Source organism: Megascapheus bottae, chromosome 15 (genome assembly GCF_031878675.1).
Source record: "Megascapheus bottae isolate mThoBot1 chromosome 15, mThoBot2.hap1, whole genome shotgun sequence".
Lineage (NCBI taxonomy): Eukaryota > Metazoa > Chordata > Mammalia > Rodentia > Geomyidae > Megascapheus > Megascapheus bottae.
The window spans coordinates 32,012,578-32,034,190 of record NC_143523.1 but is presented as its reverse complement, the minus strand read 5'-3'; the positions used below and the strand labels follow the sequence as shown (position 1 = coordinate 32,034,190).

The window sequence follows — 21,613 nt, the reverse complement described above, 5'->3', positions numbered from 1 at the left end:
ATCTATTGTTTCTTCCCTCTCTCCCCCCTTCCCTACCTCAGGGATCTAATTTAACATGCACCATTCCATTTTAAAGTGCCTACTTCTTGAGAATGATGTAAATATTTCTTAAATTACATACATGTATGTATGAGGAAAAAGTTAAATGTGTCCATTTCCTAGGAAAACTCTAGCAACAACAACAACAGTCACAATGTTCAAACACTGGGAGAAATTCATCCCACTCAAAATTTTTAGATTTTATATAATTCATCTAATCTAGCCTCAAGAGAAGATTTAATCACTTTTGGAAATTCTTCTACATCTACCATTGCTGTTACATGGTTGAGCATTTTTAGAAAAGTATGAAGCAATATGTTTGTCATGCATGATAAAATATTGAGTTGCATTTTAGTTAAAGGCAACATATTAGGAGATATGGGAAGCTAAATATTCAAAGGTTTTTTTCCCTAATTTTCTTTGATTTCCTTAAGGCAAACTTTAGTTTGAAAAGTTCTCTCTTGAGCATAATGGAATATGCTCCCACGCTTGGTGGATATTCACATATACTTTTTGTGGACTTCCTTGTTACTAGATCTAGTTTTCTGATAGTTTTGATTTCTTTCTGGTACCAAAGTTTCTTTTCCGTAGCAGCAATGAAATTCCTCATGAGTCATTATTTGGAGCATATCATCAGTCTGGTTAAACCTTCCAATGAATTCTAATTTTATTCTTAAGAAATATTCAAAAATGCTGAGCATGGCCTACAATCTCATTAGTCAATGACAGCTCTACTCTCATTGATTTTCTTTTTCTAAATGTGATGAACAAGAGGGGTTACACTTACAAAATTAAGGTAATGTGCACATTTTGGGGGGGGCAGTTCTAGGCTTGAGCTCAGGGTCTGAGCACTGTCCTTGGACTTTTTCAAGGTTAGAGACCTACCACTCGAGCCTCAGTACCACTTCCAGCTTTTTTCTATGTATGCGGTACCAAGGAATTGAACCCGGGTTTTTGTGCATGCTAGGCAAGCACTCTACCACTAGACCAAACTCCCAGCCACCACATTACTTTTTAAACACTGTTACCCCCTACCTCATTTTCTCCCACTCACCACTCCAGCAGTCAATGAATGGATCAAGAAGTTGGTTTCTGTGATTCTATCAAAAAAGAAGATCATTGCCTCATATATTAGGAAACAGAAGGACCTGGGAAAAAATATATTAAGCAAAGCAACTCAGGCCCAAAGAAATATAGGTTGCATGGTTTCCCTCATTTGTAATAACTACAAGTATGTCTATGATATTCACAGCAGGGGATCTCAATAGCCAATTGCTAAGTGTATAAGATCATACATAAAGAAGTGTACCAAAATGGACTCTAAGAATTGGAAACAAAAAGTTATTTTTATGTACTGTATGCATTTACTATTTTAATTTTTTTTTGCCAGTTGTGTGGCTTGAACTCAGGGCCTGAGCACTGTCCTTGGACTTTTTTCTCAAGGCTAGAGCTCTACCACTTAAGTCACAGCACCACTACCAGTTTTTTTTTCTATGTATATGGTACCAAGGAATCAAACCCAGGTCTTCGTGCATGCTAGCCAAGCACTCTACCACTAGGTCAAACTTCTGGCCCTGCATTTACTTTTTTTTCATATATTTTTTATTGTAATTAATAGAAGGGTTACATGATATTTGCCAGATAGAAGGTGCATTAATTCACATACATTGATACCCTTTCACATGTCTTGGTCCCCATTTCCCTCCCCCCACCCCCACCCCTCATCTTGTTTTCCCCCTTCCCTATCCAATTTCAAATATCCAAATACAAATATATCAGATATATCAGGTAACAAAGTGAGATACTGTAACAATATGAGATAACCAAGGGACAGCAAAAGAGATGAGAGATAACATAGTACATTAAGGACAATAATCACTCATTATATGGCTTTTGTTTTTATATCTTAGAGGTCCTTTCATTTAGTGTCATACTATATGGCCTTTTGTATCAAGGGTTTGCTCTACTGCAAATCTCTGCTAGGAGAGCCCAAGGTTTCTACTGATTATGACAAATGAGGGAAACCATTGAGCCTAAGTTTCTTTGAGTCTGGCTTACTTCACTTAATATGACCTTTTCTAAGTCTTTCCATTTCCTAACAAATGGAGTGATGTCATTCTTTCTGTTAGCAGCATAGAATTCCATTGTGTACAAATACCACATCTTGTTGATCCACTCATCAACTGAGGGATATCTGGGTTGGTTCCATATCTTTGCTATGGTAAATAGTGCTGCAATGAACATTGTTGTGCTGGTGGATTTAGTATATCTTTGTTTCTGGTTGATTGGGTAAATGCCAAGTAGTGGAATTGCTGGGTCATAAGGGAGTTCTATGTTTAGCCTTTTGAGGCACTGCCACACTGCTTTCCATAGTGGTTGAACGAGTTTGCACTCCCACCAACAGTGTAGTAGTGATCCCTCCTGGCCACATCCCCTCCAGCATCTGTTGTTATTAGATTTCTTGATCCTGGCCATTCTAACTGGAGTGAGGTGAAATCTTAGAGTTGCTTTGATTTGCATTTCTTTTATGACCAGAGATATTGAGCATTTCTTCATGTCTCTATAGGCCATTTTTGTTTCTTCTTCAGAGAAGACTCTCTTTAAGTCTTTGGCCCATCTTTTAATGGGATGGTTGTTACTTTGGAGATTAGTTTTGGGTTGATTCAATTTTTTGAGCTGTTGATATATTTTAGATATGAGGCCTTTGTCTGTTGTATGGTTGGTGAAGATCTTCTGCCACTCTGTAGACTTCCTAATTAGTTTACTAGCTATATTCTTTGCCATACAAAAGCTCTGCAGTTTAATGTAGTCCCACTTATCCAGCCTTTCTCTGATTTGTTGTAATTCTTGGTCCTTATTAAGAAAGTTTCAACCTTTTCTTTCTGCTTATTTTTCTGTATCCCTTGTCTTGTATATAAGCTTATCCAATCCATGAAAGGGTGGACCTCCCTGAAAAGGCAGGACAAAGGACAAACTAATTGAACAATGCCTACCACTACACCACTCACACCTCACTCTGCTCCCATAGTTATCTAGTTTTGTCAACCACTGCCTTATCTCAGGGCCTGACATATTATTTTCTGTTTTTATGATTTTGCCAAAAACCACCTCTTGTCAATGTTCAATTTATACCTTCCCTTATCAGCCCATATACCAGCATATTTCCCTCCCCATCACCATTCTTTACTTGCTCTACCGTTCCAAGCACTCATTCCTCCACACATACACATTACAAATAGCCATTCATTCCCTGGATGCTGTGCACCTCCTCAAGGACATAAACAAACACACTGATGAAATTTTGTATTGCATGGCCTCTGTTGTAACCCAGACACTTAGAGCAATGCTTAGAAGATAGTCTATATAAAATGAGTGGGTTTTGTTTTTACTTTTTTCTTATAATTCACTAAGTCAGGTAACTGAAGCAGATAAACCCAGTTGGGCCAATGTGCTTACAGAGAATCACAGAGAAGATCCAGAGGTCTAGAGGGAGAATTCAGCCTAGTGAGGATCCCACAATGACTTACTTTGAACAACAGTCTTGGAGTGTATATGTCCTGGCAGAAGAAACCATGCACAGTCTTATCAACACAGTTCACACACAGGGAGTCGACCACGGCTCTGGAGTGCTCGGTGCACAACATAGTAGAGGTAGGTCCATGAGAAATGGCCACAACCCTGAGCCACACACAAGACCAATGTCTGACAGACCGAAAACTGAAGAGATAAAGACCAAGGAAGAGAGAGAGTTCCCCAAGTTACTAAATGAGCCACATGGTAGAATCAAGCCTCAGTTGTACATCTGAGAAATTATAAAAGTTCTCCCCAATTCTACTTGAGTTTTTATCCTAAGGAACTTGGATTTTTAATCATAGAAAAATATTAAAAAATGAGAAGTAAGAGGATGACATGAATACATTTTTCTCTTTAACTGATCTTGCTCAGCCAAGCCTATAATACTAGCTTGTTATGGGGAACACAGTTTGAGGCCAGCCCAGGCATAAAAGTTCTTAAGATTCTCTCTCTACCAATGTTGGATATAGTGGCTGACACCTGTCATCACCAGTAGTGTGAGGAAGTACAATAGGAAGATTGTAGCCTACGCATAAAATGAGACCTACCTTGGAAAGAACCAGTGCAAAAAGGGGCTGGAGACATTGCCCAAGTATTATAGTGCCTACTTAGCAAAAAGCTCTGAAATACCACCAAGAAATGGTTTGCTTGCAATTACAGAGAGATTGCACATAAGATAAAATAAACCTAGCTATAGGATAGGTCCGGATAATTCAGGCAAACTTTATTAAGTCATACTTTAAATTAAGGTCATTTCAGGAGAATTGCTAGTGATAGGCTGATAGCCTGAACAGAATTTGTGATCTAGGAACCGAACATAAAATAAAATCTATTGTGTCATCCACACAGTTGGGGCATTATGTAAGTACAATGCAGAGAGGATTATTTCAATCATTTCAATCTGGTCTGGGGAGCTTAATAGATGGATCTAGATTAAATTTACAGGATTTATGGCATTTATTCCTGTGTTCATTTCTCTATAAGACAAATGAAACCAAATGGCATTCAAATTCAGCAGTTTACTTCTATCAGGACAAGAAAATAGATGTTTTCTGAATATTGGGAATCGCAGAAAACAGTAAATAATTGGTTGCATTAAAAATAACAAACATTAAAATTAATTTTTATAAATTTCTTCACAGTAGAATTTTATATGTATCCATGGAGTGATCCTTTTATTTTGCAGTGTGATTTGTTTTGTAAGAGCTGCCTTTTTCAAAAGGAAAGGAGAAAGCTGTCTGCAAGAACAAGTAAAAGCAGCAGGGTTTTTGTTTGTTTGTTTGGGTTTGAACTTTTTTTGTTTTGTTTGCTTACAAACTTCCTCTATGGAAATGCTTAGCATTACAGTACCAAAATACCCAAACAGGCAAATATACTAGCAGAGGGAAAAGTTCTTTGCAAAAGGGAGCAGAAGGGAAAGAGATTTCAAACATTTAGCACTAAGAATTTTAAAAGAGCCATCCAAGGAATGGCTGAAGATTCAAGATTACATATGTATTGAGAGTATGCACTATACTGGAGATATGTGAGAAATCATGTAGTACCTTATTTAATTTGAAAGCTTTTATGCTATTAGGTGAGTAATTGTACTGAGTATTCAAAAGACAAAATGTTACATCTAATAGGATTTTTAAGTGGGGAATAAGCACAGTATAAAATCATATCCTCTCCCCAAATGCTGACTGGAGTTGAGGAATATTTGATTCCTTCATTCCTTTTGAAGTATAATGGAAGTCTAATTTTTTTAATGCCAGTGTCTACTACACTAATTCAGAGATAATCCCTGGAAATTTTAATTCAATACCCAAATCGTGAACATTAGAAAGTGTGCAAGCAGAACCCACAAAATGCATATAGGATACTTCCAAAGTCCATTTTACAGGTTGAGTCTCAGGCTGTTCCCTAGACTTGTTTCAGGTAGTAATTCTTGCCATACTCACCTTCCCTATAGCAAAGACTACAGCTGTGACACTTAACACATCCCAAGTATCCAGGATTACAGGCCTGCGCTACCATGTCAGGACTCCTAAATTATAAAAGCACATTACAGGGCCCTCCATGTGACTTTGTCAGCACCAACTCCCTCAACCTCAACTCCTGTTTCTTTGTTGTCAAATCTCCTCCCTTCTATATCTTCCTAATTGCTGTTTGCTTTGTTTGGAACCCTATATCCACAGTTTTGTTTTCATTTTCTCATCATTCAGATTTCAGGTTAAATGTTATCCTTGTCAAAACTACGATTCCCCTTCATCATAGCACTCACAACCCACAGAAACATTTGCCTCTTTTCATTCATGTTTTTGTCTTTTTCTCCTTCAACTATCATCAAAATGTATGTCATGTTCATTTTTATATCATCGATGTCTATGGAGACATAGCACTTAGTAGCTACTTCATGAATGTAAAAGCAAATAATTAAATGAGTTCATAATTAAATCCAAATAAAGCTTTATTGTGGAAGGAAAAGTTCTTTAAAAGCTTTCTTTGTTATTCTCAGTTGTGAAGGATTTCTATAGAATTTAAAATAGTTCTAGATTGATTTCAGTCAAATCCACACTCCAACAATTTATTACTTGGTAGAAATATACCATGTAAAGAAGGGTGCGGAGCCCAGGCACTGTAATCCTAGCTAGTCAGTATGCTGAGATCTGAGGATGAAGGTTTGAAGCCAAACCAAGCAGAAAACATCTTGAAACTCTTAGTTCCAATAACTACTCAAAAAAGTTAGAAGTACGCAGGGAGTTTGGCCTAGTGGTAGAGTGCTTGCCTAACATGCACAAAGACCCGGGTTCTCAATTCCTTGGTACTACATAAATGGGGGGAAAAAAGCTGGAAATGGTGCTGTGGCTCAAGTGGTGGAGCTCTAGCCTTGAGAAAGCCCAGGGACAGAGATCAGGCCCTGAGCTAAAGCCCAGGACTTGAAAGAAAGAGAGAAAGAGAAAGAGAAAGAGAAAGAGAGAGAGAGAGAGAGAGAGAGAGAGAGAGAGAGAGAGAGAGAGAGAGAGAGAGAGAGAGAGAGAGAGAGAGAGAGAAGGAAAGAAAGAAAGGAGGAAGGGAGGGAGGGAGGGAGGGAGGGAGGGAGGAACGAAGGAAGGAAGGAAGGAAGGAAGGAAGGAAGGAAGGAAGGAAGGAAGGAAGGAAGGAAGGAAGGAAGGAAGGAAGGAAGGAAGGAAGGAAGGAAGCTAGAAGTGGTACTGTGGCTCCAGAAGAAAAATGTTTGCTTTGAGTAAAAGAAGCTTAGGGACTGGACCCAGCCCCAGAATTCAAGCTCCAGAACTAGGAAAAAAAAAAGTGGGAGGAGGAGAGAGTGTTGAGGAAAGAATTGTAGTTTAGTTTTAGTGATATCTGACTTGTGAAATACCCAATATGTATAGGCTAATTCTCAATGAAAAGAAAAACATTCCAAAATGGTTTCCTCCTTTCATGGCCCTTTGAAATCGAAAATTGGTGCAATAAGCAAATAATTTAAATCCTGACCATTAAATAAAATTATTAAAACTTTTCCATGCATAACATCTTAATTTTTTTCAAAAGGATGCTGAATAAAATGGTGTGAATATCCTACAAACGAAGTGTATTTTCTTTACAGACTATTTTTAATTCATTTGTTAGCCTTATTTTCAATATTTATGATTATCATTAATTGTATATTTCTATAAATTTGAATTTAACCATTGACACCACTCACTCATTGTTTGACATGTAAAATGCACTATGGGAAAATGAAATCACACATAAATTTATATATATGTTTAAAATAATAATATGTGTATATATTATCAACAGGGCAAATGGAAACCTTTACAGGGGAAGTTCTCAGGGAAATTATTGAAAATGCTTAAATAGCTTTGATTTGAGGTCATGTACCATCACTGAGTAAGCCATAAAAGACATAAGTCTACATTAAGAATTAGAGGTGTTAAGACAATGTACAATATAATGAAATAGAAGGCTCATATAAAATAATATGCTGTAAACATGAGCCAAATATAAAATGTAATACTTTAATATGTTCTTCCAGTCATAAAAATTGTCTTTAAATATGTGAAAGTCTTTCAGAGAAAGTTACTACAATAGCTATTAATTAAGCTCCACAGGTAACAAACACTCACTCATTCCCTTCTTTTTATCAGTGGGAACAAAAGACCGTTTCTGATGTTACACTCAATTTTTCAGAGAGAATTTTAGTTTTGTGTTGAAAGTATAGTATTATGGATGTGTGAGATAGAAAACCATCTTTTGTAAGACCTCAGCCAACAAGTATCTTCCAAATATGAGTGTACTATTAACAAATAAACAGAATAACCTTTGATATTGGAAGGTATACAGGTACTTTGAGTGTTTAAGAAGTTATGCAAAATAGCAAATAGCAAATAGCAAGTCAACATTTTGTTTGGTTTTAACAGCATTTTATTTCATATATTCTTGTGAATAATTTTGGGTGCTTCTGTGATACATAGACAAAAATCCACTTTAGCAAAGGTAATCAGATTATGCCCAGAAAATAAGACTAAATAAATCACTAATGTAAATATACTTTATACCAACAACTCCTTAACATATTAAATATACATGGATTGTGAATTATCTGGAATGTACTGTAATAGTATTTGGTCTATAATTCTAAACCTCTGAGCACTATTTATATAACATTACTGCAAAAGTATTTTATCAGAAAGACACTGGTATTTTATCAGAAAGACGCTGTTCAAAAAAGAAATATACTTATTTGATGAATGTCCATACTGCTTTCCAGAGCAGTGGAACTAGTTTACATTTTTAATAAGTTGGTTGTCTCTTTGAGGATTTTTTTATTGGAGTTTTAATTTTTTGAGCTTTATGTGTATTTTTATATAAAGACCTGTCTGTTGTATATCTAGTGAAGACTTTCTCCCAATCTGTGGGCTTTCTCTTTAACTATAGCTATGTCCTTTGCCAAGCAGAAGCTCTGCAGTTTAATGTAGTCCTATTTTCCAGCCTTTCTTTGATTTGTTTTGTTTCTGGAGCTTTTCCAGCAATCCCACTCTTGGGCATTTACCCAAATGATCACAAACAAACCCATACTAAAGCTATCAGCACAACTAGGTTCTTTGCAGCATTATTTACTATAGCTAAGATATAGAATCAGCCCACATGCGCATTGGTAGGTGAATTGATCAAGAAAATGCAGGATAAATGCACAATGGAATTCTATGCTTCCATCTGAAAGAATGACATCGCCCCGCTCATAAGGAAATGGAAAGATTACAGTAAGTGAATTAAGCCAGACCCAAAGAAACATAGGCTGCATGGTTTCCCTTGTTAAGGTAATTGGTATCTATCTAGGATAGTCCAAGCAGAGGATCACAATAGATAATATACTGCATGAAGTTCTTTCTACTCCCCTTATTTGGTTTATCTGCTGTAGTCATTGTTTTTGATTCTTGTGTATTAAATATACATTCATCTTATTTGGAGAAGGGAAGGAGAATGACAAAAGGTGAAACAAGGACGAAGTGTGAATTATGGCAATACTGATACTCACAAGACACTAGGTTGGAAACTAACCATACAACTTGGGGAGGGGGAGAAAAATGAAGGAGGGGGTAACACTGTTCAACAAGAAATGCAGATTTTTGTAACTGTAACCCCTCTGTACATCACCTTTATAACAAATTAAAATTAAATTTAAAGAATGTACACATTACTTGACATGTAACTGTAACCCTTCTGTATAACAATTTTTAAAAAATGCTGCCTAGAGAAAAAAAGCAAGAAAAGAAGTATATAAAAGTGATGTCATATAGACATCAGACCCAGATTGCAATCTGTCAAGGTTACAAGAGTGAAATTCAAATAAAGTCTGTACAATTAAGTGCAGCATTTCTCAAATCTGGATTTAACAGCGGTGGGCTGGAATGGATTGGGCTGTGCTAGGCAGAGCGAGGTTGAGGCAGGCTATTTCCTATGGCAGTCATGCCATGAAGCTTCTCTTTGCTGGGTAGTGGCTCCAATCTAGCTTCACGTGGAGAGTGAGACAAATAATGGCAAGCCAGTCAACGATTTCTGGATATTAAAAGCATTAGTCTATATAGCCTCCCACAAAAATCATTGCAAATCTTGTTGAAGTCCCTGGGGAAACATCTCTATGTGTGTTTTTTTTTAATAAACTTGCAGCAACTGTAGAACTCTGCTAAATGTTCCACATGCAAACTATTCAACAGTTTTCAGGTAATGATGACTGGGGTAAATTTTACCTCATTAGCAAGCAATCAATGTGTTATTGCACTATCGCCAAGAGCGATTCTCTTCTCTCTTCTACAGCTAAGATGCATTCTTGTTAACTTAAAAAAATACTTTAAAACTTTTAAATCTCTCACTCTCTCAAAATGAAAATTGTGAAGACAGATATGTGAGCAACATAAATGAGCACAGAAATAAAATCCCTAACTGCACAAAGTGATAGCAAGAAGAATAAATATACTAGTGCCTTTGTTAACATGACTCATGATTTGCCTTCCAATCTCAAGCAGAATCAATTTTTTTAATTGGTGGCTTTCCAGCTATAACTTAAAAAAATAAGGATGGCAATTCTCAATTAATTTAGCTCCCGACTAAGAGAAGCTTCCCAACTAAGAGCAGCTACAATATCCCCCTTTCTAACATAAGAAATATAATGCTGCTAGTAATAATTTAGTATGAAGATGGACATATATATATTAGTAGAACCATAATGTAGTAAACTTGGATTTACAAAATCACACCAATGATTATTAAGTACACTACATTTCAAGAGATATCAGTTCTTAGTACTGCTGGTATAACAAATGATATTACTTTCAAATGGAACATATACATATATCATTACAGATTCTACACAAAATACGCATTACTCAGCTTAATCACCTATTACCTCACATCAGATCTGTCAATAAATGGCTGATGATTATTACCAAGTATACATGAGCACAGAAAACAAAAAGAAATCGCTATCATCAAGTATATTCAAAAGCATATTTACTCTTTTTCAAATAATTTACAATTATTGTTTGAAAAAAATATGTTGAAGAAAAGAATATTGAAGCAAAATGTAGAACATACTGATATTCCAGCATCTTACTTTGAAAACGATGACTATGCTTTAGATTATAACTTGAAACTTGTTTATAGACAATATCTCACACATCTACCACATGCACAGGCTCTGTGGATGGACACACACACACACACATACACACACACACACACACACACACTCACACATTTACAGGCATAACTTCGAACCACATCCTGTACTACTCTAAGATGAATAACTTCTGTTCATCAGAAAGATACCAAGAAGGATTAAAAATATAAAGATAGAAAGATATTTTCAATACCTGTAATCAACAAGACTTAAGCTCTAAAAAATTCTAAACTTAACCTGAGAAAAGTTAACAAAATCTTACAAGAGATGGAAAAAACACAAATAGCCCCTAGACATATGAAAAAATATTCAGCCTCGTTAGCAATCAAAGGTACAAACTGAAATCACAAGACAGTATTTAACATTCACCAAATTTCAATGTACGTCATCAAAAAATTACAAACTGGTCGGGAGTTTGGTCTAGTGGTAGAGTGCTTGCTTTGCATACACGAAGACCTAGGTTCAATTCCTAGGTACCACATACAGAGAGAAAAACCCAAAGTGATGCTGAGGCTACAGTGGTAGAGCTCTAGCCTTGAGAAAGTCCAAGGACATTGCTCAGGCCCTGAGATCAAGGCCAGGACTGGCAAAAAAAAATTATAAACCGAAAATTTAGATGTCAGCCACAATTGAGTCTCATCAGGTTAAAATGCTCAGGGGGGAAACCTGTTTAGTACGTAATAAATTTGAAGATTTGTGTACAATATGAATGACCCAAGAATTTCAGCTTTGGTAGCTACTACTTCAATTGACTGAACATGTTTAAAAGGCTCCACAGTTAATGGAGAGTGAATCACTTTGTATAAGACCACTTTGTAAAGAAAAAAATATTAAAAACAACTCATGCATCATTAATAGTCAAACTATAAAATACATAGATTATAGCATACATGCAATGACATATAATACAAAACACAAATTAAGTGGCATAAGAAGATGCTTAAGATTATTAGATGAAAATAAACTTATTAAACATTCAAAACTAAATACATGCCAGATATCAGTGGCTCACGCCTGTAAGCCTAGTTAATCAGGAAGGTGAGATCTGAGGATCCCAGTTCAAAGCCAGCCTGGACAAGAAAGTCCATGAGACTCTTATCTACAATTAACCACCAAAAAACAGGAAGCAGTGCTGTGGCTCAAAGTGGTAGAGCACTGGCTTTGAGCTGAAGAGCTCAGGGACAGCTCTCAGACTGACCCAAACAAACAAACAAAAAATTAAGCCTATGCATTATATATGGGATTATCAAGAAGAAATCTTGGCAGTCTGTGTTCTTACAAGGTAATTTACAGATCCATTTACAGACCTACAATTCATAATCCTGGAGTTTAGGGAAGAGATAGGACATACAGTACAGTCTCACCATAGGGAATGCCTCTCTAACCCACCACGGAATTTTGTTTTTTTTGCCAAGAATGTGATACACTTTCATTGCCACAATTCCTCCAATGCTGGGAAGTTTGCTAGCATGTGAAGCTTTGCATTTACTTTTGGAGCCTTATAAATTAGTCAATGTTTGTCCTTCAGTGGGGCAAATTGAGATTTCTTGAAACTTGTTTACCCTCTAGGCTTTTCTATTCACTGAAACAATTTCATTTTAAGATGACAATAATTTTTGAAGCTTTCCATATACCAATTACATATATTCAATTCCTCTGGGTGTTTGTAATGCTTCCTGATCTTCTTTGGAGTTTATTAAAAGCCCTTTTGAGATTTATGCCTCAAAGTGAATGTGATAGTCCACGTGCCATGTAAATATCATAGTTTTCTATGTTTATATTGCCTACATAATACAAAGATATTTTAATTTGACAATAATTTCTTCAAGACTTCTTGCTTATGATAAGCTTTTATAGAAACACATTTGGGTTGATTTGGTTCAGTTTTAATATAAGCAGTAAGTTTGCTATTTAATATAAACATTAAAACCTTGGTCCTATAGAGCAAATACAAAAAAATAAATTTTATAGATTCATATTTCAGCTATCCTAATGACAGCTTTTGGTTTCACTTGAAAAACTCCTCTCTGGCCAACAATAACACCGATTTCAGAGGATGAAATGGTTGCTTCTTCTGTTAAGTTTTCTGAGAAAATTCAAGGAAAATTCATTGAATAACTTTTGCCCTTAGTGTTCTTAATGTCAGCTGATAAAGACTAAACACTACTGTTCAACTCTCTATACAATCACTCATGGAATGTCTTTAAGATGTAAAGAGAATTTATTTTAGGGAGGGGAAAGAATCTGCAGTATGAAGTGTGCATGTTGGCATTGATGGCTCCCATGCTTCCTGTCCACACCGTGACAAACACTGTTGAAAATACATTTAATAGGCAGACTGAAAAACTGATGCTAGTGACTTAGAATTGTAAGCACAGGTACCCAGGAGGCTTAGACACCTCACAAAAATGATCATTTCTTTACAGCATCCAGCTCAAAATAACCAAAGTTCAGAAAAACACTAATCAGACATTTTCTATTAAAAAGTTTTCACAAGGAAAATTCATGAAATTGTACATTATCAAGAATTAAACCAACCATACTCCCCATTATATATTAGACATTTTCAATACTAAAATATTAAAACTTTGCCAATTTAAAAAATACATCAGTAAATCAGAATCTATTGGATAGAAGCATGGCTCAGGTGGTAAAGAACCCAATTCTGAGTTCTAGTCATGGTACTAGCAGCAAAAAATAAATAAATAATACAAATTATATTTAAAAGTTAAGAGAAAAGGATAATTGTGGATATTTTGTCATAAATAAGACAATATTAGTTTAGGAAAAAATATGATCAAATATGCTTTAACTGGCTGATATATTTGTAAACATAATTAAAATGTGAAAGGTGCCTTAGGAAATGTATGTTTGTTTACAATAATGTCTCAAGAAGCTTATAGCAAAAATTCTGATTGAATTTGAAACAGAAACTTCATTTAGGCAGTATCTGAAAGGAACATAATTCACTTTGTTTTGCTAGAAGATGCATGTTAAAATATGCATGCTGCTCCAGATAATTGCCCCAGCCATCCTCATTAGTAAAGTTTTACCATATGACTATTCCCTTTTGTTAAAACCATGAGAAACTCTGGCATTTAGGTATGCAGTAACACTTGGGACATTGCCCAGGCTTTTAAAATTTACTTAAAGCATATGGTACACAAGTATTTTATGAAGAGCACTTTATTTTGCTGAAGAGAGATAGGAAAAATTGGACTGATTTTATTTTTGAGACAGATCAAATGTTTTACTGAATTGTTTTGATGGTAAGTTTGTGAAAATCCTTTATAGTAAATTCATCCATTGTTCCTAAGGTATATTGTTTATAAATAACAATGTTCACGAACAGAAAAGAATTCATTTACATCAGTTTATTTCTACACAGAAAAGACCGAATGTTTTGATTTTGAAAGTTCATTATATGATCAAATATTTTTTCAATTAAAACTTATAAAATTTAAAGACCATTTTTATTTAGATATTAAGATAAAAGCCTATGAATAGGAAATGTTCTATGTAACTTTTTAGAATTGCCTTCAGTTTATGAGATTATGATCATTTTTATTGAGTTTAACTAAAGGCAATCAAGAGCATCTTATTAAAATCTATAATTCAGAATGTTGATGTATTATTTAGAACCCTATTTTTTAAAGAATAATTAAAATGAGGTTATTAATTAGGATGATGTGTTACTTCGACAACTTAGCAGTAAAAATATAAGGATAAAATTTAGTAAAATTAGCAATTTGCTCCAATAAATAGGAGGTGGTACTGGTATATTAGTACATTTACCTTTACACAAGGAAGTAATACAGTCTCTGATAACTCCATTTTACATATTTTGTGATGAATAAGCTTCTGTGTATAAGTATAACAAATGTTTATCTTCTTTTATCTTTTTTTTTTCTTTGCCAATCCTGGGCTTGAGCTCAGGGCCTGAGCGATGTCCTTGGACTTTCTCAAGGCTAGAGCTCTAGCTCTTGAGTCTCAGCACCACTTCTGACTTTTTTTTTCTGTGTATGTGGTACTGAGGAATTGAACCTGGGTCTTTGTGCATGCTAGACAAGCACTCTACCACCAGGCCAAACTCCTGGCCCCTTCTTTTATCTTTTTGTAGTATATATTGACTTTATCATTGTATTAATTTCGTCGTAGTATTTATGGTATGGCATATTAATGAGTTTAAAGAATATCACATCACACAATGCTCTTTATCTATTTCTGTGGGAAAATTTAATACATTTTCAGCTGTACAAAGTAGTTACATCATGTCAAATAGAGCCAGACCTTGTTTTTGCCTTAATTTTGAGATTTCAGTGTAGTTTACAAGGATGGTATGAACGTGCCCAGTTAATAAGAGGTAGATTTGGGATAGTGAACATTCAGCTAACCAAGTTGGTTAGCTCAGAACATGAAATACTTGGTCAAACATGACAGTAAAATGTTTAGGTAGAGATATTTTTAGGTGAGGCTAATATTTAAAGCAGTAGGCTTTAAGTTAAGAAGATGATTACCTTGCAATAATGTGCAACTCATCTTATCAACTGAAGTCTGAATAGAGAGTGACAGTTCACGTTAGGTAAATTCGGCATCTATCTTTAGACTCAATTTCAGCATCAGTTCAGAGTTTGTCCATACTGTTGTGGTTAAGTGTTTAGACTCTGAATGGAGATTGCTTTGGTGTAAACCGTGAATCTACCAAGAAATACTACAAAAAATCCTGGGCAAATTATGTAGTATCATTGAGCCTTACACTCCTCCTCTTGAAAAGGATATCATAAATGAGAGCCTTTACCTTTATAGAATTGTATTAAGGATTTGATAAATTATATATATACATATATATGTAAAGATTTTTAGGAAAAACACGCTCTCCATGTTGAACATTGTTCTAAGCATTCAATAAATATTAACTATGAGTTCCAAGTTACTTCTAATATAGTTACAAAACTTACATTTAGTTCTAAAAGTAGGGATGAGATGGACAGTGTTAAAGCTTACAAGGTTTTGTAGAAATCTATTTTTATAAGAAATATTCAAGATGAAAGGAAACTTAACCATTAGTGTCATATTTTAAAACTTTGAAAAGAATAATCAACATTTTAAAACAAACCAGAAATATACCTTGATTTATATAATAGTTATATTCTTAAAGATGTCTGCCTCTTTCTATATCTATACATATACATACATGAGTATATATGTGTATATATAAATATATAAAAATATAGATTAAAATCATAGGAAATTAATCTAAGAAATGCCTGTAAGTGTGACTTCTAATTTTTAATAGCTTCTAGAAGATTTGTGTCTACTTTCATAATTCATACCTGACTTCTGTCTTTTCCATTTTCTTGCTCATTTCCAAGATAAGTCCTTGCCCTGTTCTCCACAATTATCTGACTAGTATGTATTATTTATAATTTTGATTAATGTATTTTCATTTTTCCAGTATTTAAGTCTATCTAAATATTCATATCAATTTGGCCTAAAGAGAAAACCTTTATAGCGTTGAAACAATAGGTGAAAACTGGGAAGAAAAAAAAGATTTATAAAATATTTTAAACTGAAAATATTTTAAAACTGAACAGTTAATATATATCTAAAAGGACTATGAATAAAAATTAATGGGTGAGTAAGAAATCTACATTTCTTATATTCTGTCAAGAACATGGCTCATGATGACATCTGGAACCAGATAACGTTTTATTTAGGGTAACAAGCTTTCTGTGTAGCATTCTCAATCTTTATCCATCAGAAATCAGTACCGTCCTCAACCTTCATCCCAAGTATGACACCAAAATGCCTCTACATAGTGCCCAATGTCTCCTGAGGAACAGAAACACTCCAAGTTAAGAACTACAGACAGGGGGCTGGAAGTTTGGCCTAGTGGTGGAGTGCTTGCCTAGCATACACTAAGGTCAGGGTTACAATTCTTCAGTGCCACACACATAGAAAAATGCCAGAAGTGGTGCTGTGGCTCAAGCGGTAGAACTCTAGCCTTGAGAGACTAGAAAAATAATAATAAAAACAACAACAATAACAACAAACAGGCAGAAAGAAACAAGATCTTCCTTTGAAAAAATGGTGTAGGTGACACTCAGAGGAATTAATTATGCTCTGTCACTTAATGACCTTTTCAAAGTTCACAGCTAGGAGTGACATGAATCTTGACACATCTGACATAGATGCTGTCTGTGAAAGAGGCATCATTCCTAATAAACCACTATTATTTTGGTGTGTCCATTACATTATATCATATAGATTTCTGAATACACTTTTCTTTTAGGTGATTCCAGTGTTATGCTTCTTCTTCTCACAAAATGAATACATGCTATTATACATAATGCTTATAAATAAGCATTATAAAAACCTACCTGAGTACCAAATACATTTGCCTATTACATGCTTCTGTTTTTCTCAAAACCATTTCATCTCAGTTTGTATGAAATTTATAAAACAAGTTATCACTCCTACTAATTAGGCAGCTAATATGCCATTCAATATTTATGAACATGTTTCTATTATAAGGACACAAAAATACTTTTACAGAAGTATTATAACCAAAAAGCTCTTATATATATTTTCTTTTTGTTGTTGTTGTTAGTCATGAAATCTAAGCCTGGGCACCGTCCCTGAGCTCTTTAATTTAAGGCTTCTGCTCTACTACTTTCAGTTTTCTGGTGCTTTAGTTATAGATAAAAGTATCATGAATTTTAGTGCCCAGGCTGGCTTTGAACTGCGATACTCAGGTCTCAGCCTCCTGCATAGCTAGGATTACAGGCCTGAGACACCAGTGCCCAGCTGCCATTTAGTAGAATTTAAGGGTAGAGTTTAAGCTATATTGATTATGTGACCAAAAATATTTCCAACTACTTGAGCTGTCATTGAAGCTTTATAAATGTTCTCAATGACCTAATGGTATTGCATCTTAGTCAATGTACCAAGTAGCATCTGTTTTTCACATTATCAGCTTTGCCCATGTCTGAATTGGGCTTTCATATTAATCTTCTAAACAGGAACACTTCACATAATTAGTAATGTTATACTTCACTTTCTCTAGTAGGATTTCACCCCTTTTCAAAGTGTTTCTCAACAAAAAAAAGAGAAAAATATGGCAATGTCGCCATGTTATATTTTACGCTGTATGCAAGTTGATAAGATGGACAGGGAAAGTTGGAAAGTCAGAGGATTATGATTACAAACCATACCTTCCATGACATACACCAGTGACCCCACATCTCCTTCCTTGATAATGCAGCTGTCTTTGCCATATTCCACCGGGTACATACAATCCACAATCTCTTGGATTTGGGACAGCTCTAAGTTCTTCATGAAGTCATTGTCAAGGATGGCCTCCTTTATAAGATCCTTGGACCTAGGATGAGAGAAAAATGAGTTACTGACACATTTGACAGGCTCTTTTACTGTTTGCAAGGCTTAGTGGAGCTGAGCAATGTGCCAAGCAATCCCCCAGCACATTGTAAATGCATTTTCTTGCTAGGAGTCTAATAATTTTCAGAAAGACCTGAAAACAAATTAGTGTTATGGAAGCAGGAAAGTGCAGACAAAATTACCTTTAAACAACTGACATAATAACCAAGTGAACAACAACCAAGAAAAATTATACTATGTTTTACAAATTTCTTAACACAAACATTCTGGAAAAACCATAGACCAAATGTTTTCAATCAAAGTTTATAATATAGTTTAAGAATGAATATGAAAATGTACAGAAAAATAAGAGGAACCATTTTCTAAAAAATTAGTAAAAAAGAATAGGTTTTTAGGCAGATTTTTTATTATTAAAGAAAAAAAGCATGATTTGTTTACTTTTGTGTGCCTCTGCTACTAGATCTTATGCTCTACTTTAGAAGATATTTTTATTTTTACTTATTTATTTATTTTCAGTCATGGGACTTGAACTCTGGGCCTGGGAGCTGTCCCTGAACACTTTTCAGCTCAAGGCTAGCACTTTACCACTTGAGCCACATCACCACTTCCAGTTTTCTGGTGGTTAATTGGAGATAAGTGTCTCATGGACTTTCATGCACAGGCTAACTTTGAACTGGGATCCTCATATCCTCAGATCTGAGTAGCTGGAATTATAGGCATTAGCCACTGACACTCAGCTAGAAGGGATCATAATCTATTCTCTTCTGCATACGCAATTTCTACTATGTGGCCATTCATAATACAGGTACTCTAAAAATGTTCAGAATGGAAATTTGAAAGAATTGGTATCTAATTAGCTGAATGAAACCACTGGAAGAAACAGCTTTGTGTTAATCTATATCCCATGCTTGTTCTGAGGGTATTATTTCTTCAAGCATCTTAATTTGGGATAACCAGACAGATACTTGGAATGATTTAGAAATGGGCTTAAATACAGGCAGTCAGAGGAAAGACACGTACAAACTCTCTACTTGAGATACAATGATTAACAGGAAAGTTTTGCAGAATGTAAAAAAATGATGATAATTTCATTCATCAAAATAAAAAGTATCAAATCACTACTCACAAGATAATACTTAAAGAGGAAGAGATTATAAAAGATGTTTTATCATGGTATACAGAAAATATGATCAAACAAATCAGAAAACAAATATAAAGAAGCCAAATCATTACCCAACACAAAAGGGAGCAATATAGTTGATATTTTATATTGAAAATTTTAATTTAAAATATCTGAATAGAAGCTAGTCTTTGTCCACACTGAATTAGCCAGTAGTTTTCAAGAACATGACCTACATAAGTAAGCACTGATGCAATACGAGCTGTCTCATTCGATCAGGTGAGGGAGGGGAGGGACTTTTCATGTAGACATTAAGAAAACTGGGCTATCCACATTGCACAATGTTTCATAATGATTTGTTTTTGAGTAATAAAAAGATTACATACGGATGAAAACAATTTAAAATTCATTACAGTACAGAATAATCCTAGGGTGTACTGTTATGCTACAATTAAAATTTTGTTTATAAAGAATATTGGTAGCATGGGGAAAGTGAAAAGATAAGATTTACAATTGTTCATAAGGTAGATATATGCATAATGAAATATTTTTAAAAACAGATATTTTTAGTTATCTATACTTGAGTCCTAGTCTATTCTTGTCACCTTGTTTTTTAAACTCCATTTTGAAATCTCTAAAATGGTATTTGTAAAAAAAAAAAAACAACAACATAATGGATGTAGCTAACACTAGTAACAATGCAATTTCCTTCGAGGAGTCAGTGAGAGGTAAAGATGGTAGTGATATTAGTTACAGTCAAGAACTGGAGTTATGTAGCATCAAATTAAGTCTTGAAATAGCATCAAAGCAAGTGAACAAACTTATGACCTTTCTTGGTTAATAGAATTATTTTTTCCTATCTATCTATAGTTTTCTATAATGGACATACTTTTTATTAAAGAATTTATTAACATTGATTTTTACATCATATTTCAAATGACAAGTTTAACAAACAAGTGTTCAAGAAGGGAAGATTTATATACAATCACTGGGACTTAGATTTTAGAACTTAATCCAAATTAGGCTAAGGGTTTGTATGTCATAGAAACGTATTAATTTATGAAATAAAATGTTATGTCTATAGAGTCATAGGTTTTTATGTCTATATAGTTATGTTTATCTTTCTATTACCATGTATAATGGACATACTTTTAATATCAATTTTTATTCTATTTTGAAAATAATTCATGAAAAGCAATTATGCTTTCAGGAAAAATAAATTGAATCAATGGCTCGTTTAATTTACACAAGTTGATTATGACTGATACATGTAACATTAGTCTTCAACAGATATGTTTTCATAGGGCTCATAGTTCATGGTAAGAGCAGGAATAAATAATGCTAGGAGATATATAGCAAGTTATTAAGAACTTTCAGATGCTCTCTACTTAAAAATTCCTGCTTGTGAAACTTCATTCAATTGGACAGTTCATTCATTGCATGACTAAAGAAGTGATACTTTGACTTTGGTGTTGTAAATTTTGTTTAAAATTCTCACTTGTCAAAATTTTGTCATGAGACACAAAGTTGCTTTCATTCAGACCTTAAATCAAGACGTAAAACTTGTTCCCACCATTTTATGAAGTCTCTTTAATTTTCTTCATTATTACAAATCTCAAGAATTCCCATAGTAAGCATGGAGCAGTGGCTCACACCTGTAATCCTAGTTAACTCAGGAGGGTGAGATCTGAGGATCAAGGCCAAAGCCAGCCCAGGCACAAAAGCACCTGAGACTCTTATCTCCAAATAACCTCTAGAAAATTAGAAGTGGGGTTTGGCTCAAGGGTAGGGTGGTAACCTTGAGCCGAAGAGCTCAGGGTCAGCCCAGGAGTTCAAGCCCCATGGCCCACAAAAAAAAAAGAATACCCATTGTATCTTCACAGTAACTCCCAATATCTCTTGCTCTGTAATTATTTTTGTAAATATCAGAGTTTCTTGATTATTAAGAAATTCACTTGAAGGACATGACTCAGGTGGTAGAGCACCAGTCAATGAACAAAACCTTCAGATACAGAGCTCTAGTCCTGATCTCAGATTTAAAAAAAAAAATAGGAAAAAACTTGGGTTAAATTATACTATCCTTGGAGTTAAATTATATTATTTTCTTATTTTACTACTATTTTAACGCAGATCAAAATTGAGGCTATCCAGTGCTTTCTAACATAATAAAGGCTAGGTTTTACAAACCCAAGTCCTCAACCCTGTTGCTCCATAAGTAACGTTTTATCCTTTGGGAAATATTAAATAGTATTTGATTAGCTATCTAAAGCCTAGAAATGTGGTAAGATTCAAAATAAAGCCCTCTTGGAAGAAAATAA

General features: G+C 34.6%; 1 protein-coding gene across 2 annotated transcripts in view; it reads right to left on the bottom strand.

Moving 5' to 3' along the window:
* Prkg1 (protein kinase cGMP-dependent 1) overlaps positions 1 to 21,613 on the bottom strand; it is a 973,708-nt gene that overhangs the window by 814,187 nt on the left and 137,908 nt on the right. For both annotated transcript variants that reach the window (XM_090346356.1, XM_090346355.1), the window contains exon 2: positions 17,992 to 18,158. In XM_090346356.1, coding sequence (XP_090202482.1) covers positions 17,992 to 18,158 — 167 coding nt within the window. The remainder of the gene's footprint in view (positions 1 to 17,991; positions 18,159 to 21,613) is intronic.